This window comes from Limulus polyphemus, unplaced genomic scaffold, assembly GCF_000517525.1.
Source record: "Limulus polyphemus unplaced genomic scaffold, Limulus_polyphemus-2.1.2 Scaffold2621, whole genome shotgun sequence".
NCBI lineage: Eukaryota > Metazoa > Arthropoda > Merostomata > Xiphosura > Limulidae > Limulus > Limulus polyphemus.
This window is the reverse complement of record NW_013668231.1, coordinates 36,482-45,412: the sequence shown is the minus strand read 5'-3', so window position 1 is coordinate 45,412 and position 8,931 is coordinate 36,482. Positions and strand designations below refer to the sequence as shown.

General features: G+C 33.6%; 1 protein-coding gene across 1 annotated transcript; it reads left to right on the top strand.

The window, feature by feature from the left end:
* The first annotated feature begins 3,931 nt into the window (after positions 1 to 3,931).
* Positions 3,932 to 8,501, top strand: LOC111087781. The gene is made up of 2 exons (XM_022395652.1): positions 3,932 to 4,691; positions 7,374 to 8,501. The coding sequence occupies exons 1-2, from the start codon at positions 4,067 to 4,069 to the stop codon at positions 8,474 to 8,476; spliced, it is 1,728 nt and encodes a 575-aa protein (XP_022251360.1). The 5' UTR covers positions 3,932 to 4,066; the 3' UTR covers positions 8,477 to 8,501.
* The last annotated feature ends 430 nt before the right edge of the window (positions 8,502 to 8,931 follow it).

Below are 8,931 nucleotides of genomic sequence, written 5' to 3'. Positions count from 1 at the left end.
GCCGTCTCCAGCCATTATTGGTGATGTAAGTCAAATATATTGTCATAAGCCGCGCTCTCTAGCGACATTGGTGATGTAAGTCAAATACATTGTCATAAGCCACGCCCTCTAGTGACATTGGTGATGTAAGTGAAATATATTGTCATAAGCCGCGCCCTCTAGTGACATTAGTGATGTAAGTGAAATATATTGTCATAATTTTATGTTTGAGAAGTTATTAAATGCTATAGTCGTATATGCAAAGTCTTCAAATCTTTGGATGTTACAAGCAGTATATAATATCGCTTTTCTATCGTTGTCAGGTGACTCCTTTTAATAACATTCAAAACTATTACGAGTGTCAGAACTGTGAAGCCTATTGAGGGGCAAAATTAAATATTTTACCTCCAGTATTTCTCGTTTGTAAATCATAAGTAAAATTAATTTTTTCGTATACTTAGGCCTAAGAAATTTCAAAATTACTAAAAATGGATTTTTTTTTATTTTTAGTATTTCCTCGATGTACTTAAACTTTAAGATGATGCGTTGAAATAATTTTGTGCTAAGCCCACTGATATTCGGTCATATAACGTTCACCTATTAGGTAGTTTCGACAAGTTTTGACCTATCAATCAGATAGCTTTTATGTTTCCAGACATCTTTTACCTCATTAGAACACATAGATTTTCCAAATTTGGTATTTGTACACCGAACCAATTTCAGTTCATAAGGAATTAAAGTGAAGACAGGTTTATTTGTAACGTCGCAGTTCATTTAATCAAAACTAAGTTTATTTACACCTTCTTTACAAATGTTTGTAGAATGTTTAGTATAATATTTTTTTATTGTTTTCTGTTTAGCGATTCTCATGAGCAGCCTATGCCCCTTTAATGGAATAATAACAATCACACTTTTTAATATATATAATTATTCCAATTATAATTATATCCAATTATAAGTTATCTTAACTAATGTTCATTGATAGACATTTCTACAAGTTATCTTAACTAATGTTCATGATATACATTTCTACAAGTTAACTTAACTAATGTTCATTGATAGACATTTCTACAAGTTAGCTTAACTAATGTTCATTGATAGACATTTCTACAAGTTAGCTTAACTAATGTTCATTGATAGACATTTCTACAAGTTATCTTAACTAATGTTCATGATAGACATTTCTACAAGTTAACTTAACTAATGCTCATTGATAGATTTTTCTACAAGTTAGCTTAACTAATGCTCATTGATAGACATTTCTACAAGTTAGCTTAACTAATGTTCATTGATAGACATTTCTACAAGTTAGCTTAACTAATGTTCATTGATAGACATTTCTACAAGTCTATATATGGGGTCTATATATTTGTTAGATTAATTGCAATGTTTATTGTATATTTGTTTACATTTTTGTGTGTGTATGTGACTCACGTATTATAAGGAGCCAGGTAACCAACAAACTTGTGAACTCACAAATAATTTGGTAATAGATAACTAAAAGACAGAAATGAAAAGCCAATGGGATAGGTTATTCTATGGCTAAGTATATTTTATTTCATAAGAACCACTTACATTTAATGTTTTAATACGGTTTGACCCAATAGGATTCGATTGAACGTAAACAAGCGATAAGAAATCAGGTATTGAACGGAATGGACGTTCATATACCAGACGTGAACACACACCCAATCCCAGGTAAGACACTAGGGTTTATTAATAAATACACTTTGGGTATTTTCATAGTGTAAACATCATTGTTCTTGTGTTCTATATAATAAACTCTTGTTTCTATTCCGTTTAGATAATTAGTGAATTGTTAACTGTCATGAGATATATATGTCCCCATGTAGAGCGCTTTGTTTTAGGTTTCAAAAATGTGGTATTAACAACACGAGAGTTTGGAATTCTGTACCACCAGGAACAAAAATAATATTCCCCTTTTAACTTCCCAAAGTTTAACAGCTTCGAGATACGTATTGGAATATTAAAACGTGTATTTTATTCCCCTTTTAACTTCCCAAAGTTTAACAGCTTCAAGATACGTATTGGAATATTAAAACGTGTATTTTATTTTTATTGTACGTCTGGCAGTGAAAAACTAATTTGGACACAGATTTTTTTTTCAAACTTGGGTGTTTAAACTATAACCTTTGTAATCTGAAAATATATTTCGTTATTTTGCTGTTGTGTTGGGATATAGAAACGAATTTCAGCAATTTCAGTTTTATTTAGTTACAAATAGTCTGCGATAAAATAACCTTTTTTTTTATTATTCCTGTAAACTCCCAGTGGAGCATAGGGCCGCAACAACACCTTGCCAACGGAAGTTGTTGTTGCAGTTACTTGTAGCAGGTTGGTTTTTACGGGGTGGAGTTGCAAAGGCGGGGGTTGGCATGTTTGGTGTGACAGGGATTCGAACCCGCGACCCTCAGATTACGAGTCGAGCGCCCTAACCACCTGGCCATGCCGGGCCCAAACATAACCTGTAGTTAGGGTAATTTTTCATGGTGTATTTTATAATTGTGAGTGCTTTCAGAATAACTAGCCGGTAAAAAATGTTCGTTATTAATGTATCACGAATAAAATCTGCTCAACCTCTCTCTCTCACACACACACAATAAATTAACTGTACATACACATGTTACATCATTTGAGGTGCTCAAACTGTGCTCCACGAGCATTCAAATAATCATGACATCCACGACGTGAATGTATGTCATGCTGTTACACAGTTTTCAACTCTGGTTCAATGGAAAGCATTTGTGAGCTGTTGCTTTAATTCATCAATGGTTTTGGGTTTATTTTTAGACATCCTCCAATATTATTTAAAATAGAAGTAATTTTTTTAGAATCGATATACAGAATTTGGATCCAACTTAATACATGGATACATTTTTGGGTCACCCTGTATATGTGAGGGGGGGGGTTGAGTGATTTAAGAAGTTATTGAAATTTAGAGCTTAAATTCTAGTTTTTCCTTTCATTATTAATATGTACGTTGCTCTAAGGATATTATGTAATAGATATGTGACCATTATGAGGGCTGGAATTCCAATTTCAGAAAAGATATAGTATATTTATCACTCCTAATCATGTGTTTTTCGGAACTTATTTTTGTTGTTATTGTTTCAATATGAGTTACTATTTTCCCACAAGTGGCTCCAGAAAGTAAATAGTCGAGTTAAATGGGAATATTGTGTGCTTGAGCGCTTTCATCTGTTCCTAATTTTTAAGTATCAAATTAATTGAGTATGTGAGACTTTCCAATAGAGAATAAACCTGTCGGACAATCCATTTCAACTACTATTCAATCTTATTATCTTAAATATTTCTCTCGAACTTTTACCCTCGTTATATTTTTTGTTTGTTTTGATCAAGTTTTTGAAAAAAATTATACATAACTTATTTAATTATGTTGCATTTAAAACACAGAACTATTGATAAAAAAACGATCACAACTCTTAATCTTCCAAAAGACTTCGTTATATATTTTATTCAAGAACAAATTTTACCACTCGAACTGTGAACCATGGACACATTAAAACTATGCTCTCTAGTACAACATTACATTAGCTTCCAAATAACATAAGAAAACCGTGTTCTATCTAAGTACAAGATTGTACATTATTCTAAGGGAAGCATAATTACACGAGTTGTTTTTCAATAAATATCAGAATATAAATTTGAGAACCTTGCTTTCTTCATTTCTAAGCTATGAAAGAGAAGCTGGAAACCTTTGATATTAGTTAAAGTAGTGTATTTTTTTTTCAGAACTTCTTATTAACCTCTGACAACGTTTATGCACAGACTTTTAAGCCATGTATACAGCGTTAGGGAAACAATAATAACAACTAAAAGAGGAAACATATTTTTTTAATTGAGTGCTTAAACCAAAACTTCAAATGAAACATAGGTAGTTTAAATGGTTATTGCAAAGAAGGAGGAGAGAAATTTGATTGTTAATATTTCGGGCGTAAACGACGCACATAGATAGGTCATTCTGAAAGGAAAATTTTTATTCCTACTAGGTTATTCATCTGTGATTTACGTTCCTATTACTACAACAGCTTCCAATGCCAGTGGTATGGTATCTTCTGGTCAGACGTCGGATTTATTGAACAAAATACAAACATGGAGCTCACCGAACTGCTCTTTAAACCTGTCTTCTAACCATACCGATTACATTCAATGTAAACATATCCAACCCTCAAACACTTTCCAAGAATCAGATCAATTAGTTTGTGATAGTGGAACATCATGCTCAGAGGCTAACAATCAAGTAAATGAATCCTCTCTGATCAACCCTACAATAAAAAATAATGCGGTAAATGCTGTTCAAGTAATTCAACTGGGCCAAGATCGTCTTCCAGAAGTTTCGCAAACGAACAACGACCAAGAAACGATAGAGACAAAGTCGATGAAGACCTTATTAAAGCCCGAAATACAAGTTTATGATTTTCCTCATGCTATGACGACTAACCAGTATCTTGCAAAACCACAAATTTCAGAGCAAGCAGATATTATTAGAAGAAATTCCCGGATAAAGTCGCGAGTAAATGAGACTTGTGTGTCTCAAAATGGAGACGTCAGCAGTAGCCAAGCTAATCAAAGTTACCCGTCTGAAGATGTGGAAATCTCAACAGGAACTGCAAATGTGAGACGGAAAGTTGCCTCGACCAGATCAGATGAAATACTATATTACAGTGAAGGTAACATAACATTTTTGTAATTGTTTTCTGTTATTATTTACTGATTTTTAGAAGCAGGGTTTATATGAAAAGAATCAACAAGGCTACTGTTGTTGTTTTTTTAAACAAAAACTACGTAAAATGGAAGTAAAGAAGACAATGTAATGTTGATTTTAGATTTATAGTTAAATTAATTAAACGTGTTGAGTTGTGATAGTTCACTCATGTCACACTCTTATCTATTCACACTAAATCGAATATTTGGCCATTCGCTTAAATTTTAAAACAAACTGTTAGGATATTTTTTTTAATGCTAATATAAATCGATAATCATAGTTTGGAAATTCTTGATTTTGTATAACTAAACACATTTTGAATTAACTCTGATTTGTTTGACACATTGCTATCTGGTTTAATGTAACCAAAAGGTTTATTTGAATTCAGCTAAACTATTGCGTTGCTAGTAAAAATACTTAATGTTTGTAATTAAGCAGAAATCTACACAATGGGCTATCTGTGCTCTGCCCACCACGGGTATCGAAACCCGGATTCTAGCGTTGTAAGTCCGCAGACATACCGCTGTGCCACTGGGGGGCAAAATACTTAATGAGGGCTAGTCAAGTTAGGTAAGCGAAATTGAAAGTTGCAAACACACTAACGTAATGCAGCTACTCGTCACTTATTTCATCAGTTTCGAAGTAATTCTTTAATCACCACATTTTGAGTAAAAACTACGCAGACAAATTAAATGTTATCGTGAATAAAAGAACGTGTGTACTCTGAAAGAGACTTAAATATCAGTCTTGAACTTTTTCACCGTATTCTAGGTAAGGAGGTAGAAAATATTTTGCGGATATTCCGACACAAATTTTTAACTCTTTCGACTGTACAAAGGATAAAACATATTTGTTAGTAATAAATGTTTAATTTTTTTATGTTTTAAGGCCAAGTAGGTAATATATGTGTTAAAATACCAAAATAATATTAATTAATTAACATTTATTCTCCACTTAAAACTTTTTAAACACTGACTCTATAACGTTAATAATAATAGGCCTTGGTGTTGATATTAAGCACAAAGCTACACAAAGGGCTATCTGTGCTCTTCCCACCACGGGTATTGAAACCCGATTTCTAGCAGTATAAGTCCGCAGACATACCGCTGTGCCATTGGGGGAGGGGGCAATGGTAGGCCTATTTGTAGTCTAATTTAATACATAAACTTAACGTAAGGCTTAGCTGAAACACTACTTGGTAAATTTTATTCTGCTTTTGGCTACAACTCAATGTCATAAAACTTCTGAATTAAACTATTTTGCTGTTATATCACCGAATTTATCAAAGAAATATAGAATAAAAAACAAACCTTTCTAACAAATCACCCGGAATATTGAGCATTCAACATAAACACCACTGTTGGCCTAAGAACAATCAGCTGATAGTCTTGTTCCTAATCGACAATGTATATTGTTGAGCATTACCAAATAAGGAGCGTGGAAGTGATCTCGACAGAGTGACAAATGGAATAAGCTGTTTATAGTTAGTGCTTATACGGCATTTACAAATTGCATTTCAGAGAATCTTTTGTCTCTCATTGTCCAGCCAAACTGACGAGGTCTGGTATTAAGGAAAAAGCCTCTTCGGCAGTGACTTATGGGAGACAAAATATAGGTCTGAAGAAGGTGGGAAAATCCATCTGCAGTTAATGTGACTTTTATGCAAAATTGTAAGCCTATTGGTTTATAAAGCTTCTTTACCTTTCGGCGTTTAAACCGTAACTTTTAATGTATTAAATTATTGTTATAATTTTGTAACTTTTTATCATCTTCTATAATAGAAGATTAAATAACTTCTTTTCTTATGTCCTAAAGATAATGAAACAATTAAAATGGTGGCAAAGTTAGATTAACATAGTTTGTATTTCAAGTAACCATAAAATACGGCTAAAATGTTAAAGTGCAGCTTGATGTATGAGGGAAAGAAAATCTCTTGCAACTTACTAGACCCTCAAGGAACTTTCCTTACTGATCAAAATGAAACTTCACTGTATGGAAGGGCAAAAGAAAGCATGCTCCAAAACATGACACAAAAGTAAATATAAGTATAATACGATAGATGCTTATTGTTTGTAATTAAGCACAAAGCTACACAATGGGCTATCTGTGCTCTGCCAACCATGGGTATCGAAACCCGGATTCTAGCGTTGTAAGTCCGCAGACATACTGCGATAGATGCTTATGCCACAGCACTAAGTATAATGCATAGATAGCTCATTGCATGCAGTTTTACCTAATATGTTTTCTATACTTCTTGTTTAACATACAAAACACAGTAAGATGAAACCAATAATTAATAAAAATTTGAATTCTCAAACGGTGCATTTTAATACTTTTTATCTGTCATTGAAAGTATAAATAGTTATAGTGAAACTTTCAGTATTGCTGTTTACATACTAATATAAGTTGTCTTTTCTCTCAAATGAATTATTTTTCATTGTTATTTTGCATATTTTTTCACTTTGAGTTCTTGCTTAATCTGAATCATTTTTCTTTGTTAATACATCTTTTTCATTAACTTTGATTAATCCTGACAAAATGCGTCGGTAAAATAACATAGTAACTAACAATACATTACCAAATGTAAACCTTGTTGGTTCCTTCATGTATAAAGAAGGTTTAATCTTTATCTTCCTTTCAATGTTAGGCCAACAGATTACTCCACCTTCTGGGCAAAGCACGTTTCCGCAGTCAACTAGAAAGACTCCAACTTGCTACTGGGCCTGGAGATATTGGACTGAAAAAGGGTATTCTGTTCCTCCACAAACTGCTACAGCATGTTCTTGCAATAGCTGTTATAGGATCCCTTCTTTCAGATCCTGTTTTCAAAACCGACGTTATCATCCCTATCCACACCGATTTTACTGGTCTAGTGGAACGCCTCAGGGAAAGATTCCAGAAGCTTTTCTACCAGGAGAAATAAATCCTGAAGGCACCAAGGTTATAAACACAATGGAAAATGGAGCTAATAGAATTAACCCAGTTCAATGCAGAAGAAATTCATCATTCGTAAACCGAGACACTCCTAATACATCTTATTCCTTCCCTTATTCCACGGAAAATAATTATGACACTTACTGGTACATGTATTCACCTATAGCCCAAGGATCAGTACCCTCTGAATGTACGTCTTACAAGGATGAAAGACCTGAGGGCTACAAATATCATACTTTCCAACAGTCCGAACAAGAAGGAGTTCCCATAAACCAAGTAAACCCACAGGATAATATATCAACACCTCAACAGTACCCAGCTGTGAGTGAATCCCTGTATACACAACTCACTAATGTTTATTACTCGGGCACTGATATGGATTATCAAACAAACAACGCTACTTGGCAGGCATCTCAAGGGATTGATGCTATTGTCCAAGGAAAAATAATAACCGACTTCGGAAACCCAGATGGTGCCAATGCTGAATATAACACATACAGCCGAAGGAATATTACAGATGGAAGAGATGAAGGTGAGTCAAATTTTTCCACCTTGCCCACCATTTCAGAAGCAAACCATGTGCTAGAAAATAAAGTTGAATATAGTGGGCAGGTTAGCAATGATGTCAATGGAGCTGATTCCACTGCCTTGCATACACACACGTACTCTCGAATGATTGGTAGCAACGAGACTCAGCAACCAATGGATTTATCTCTTGATGTTGCCCCTGAGACATTGGCTGGAAGTCAATCTAGTCAAAACAGTCTCGTTATTGATGTTGAGTCGCACTCGCCGGTAACCAGAGCAGACCAATAATAGAACGTGTTACATTTTGCTGAGAAAGTTGCTGTTCAAGAGGTTTTCTTTTCTTTTTCCCTCTTGGCGTGCCTTTTTTTATTATCATCATAATTATCGTTTTGGTACTTAGTGCAGTGTTATTATTAAAAGTGTTTATGTTTTATCTTACAAAATCCCTTTTTCACAGTATATTTGTTTACCGTGGTTGTTCGTTTTTATTAAAAATTAATGCCCCTTACTTGGTTATTCAGTTCTAATGTAATTGACTTTGTTCATCTGATCTATTGCACGAGTCGGTGTAAAACGATTTTAATAAATACAACTTGTTATATTTTCTGACTTCGTTTAACTTTAAAAAAGTTTCGATATACTTGTTTCGATACCAGTCTAAATGTTATTGTAAAAATGTTAAAGGTTTGTTTGTTACTGTATCGAAACAATTAGACTAATATTTTATTTTATCCCGTCTTTTC

Excerpts from the sequence above, each read along its gene's own strand:
- LOC111087781 (XM_022395652.1), top strand. The coding sequence starts at position 4,067 with ATGGTATCTTCTGGTCAGACGTCGGATTTATTGAACAAAATACAAACA. Across the intron at positions 4,692-7,373 it reads AATACTATATTACAGTGAAG|GCCAACAGATTACTCCACCT; the intron begins GTAACATAACAT and ends TTTCAATGTTAG.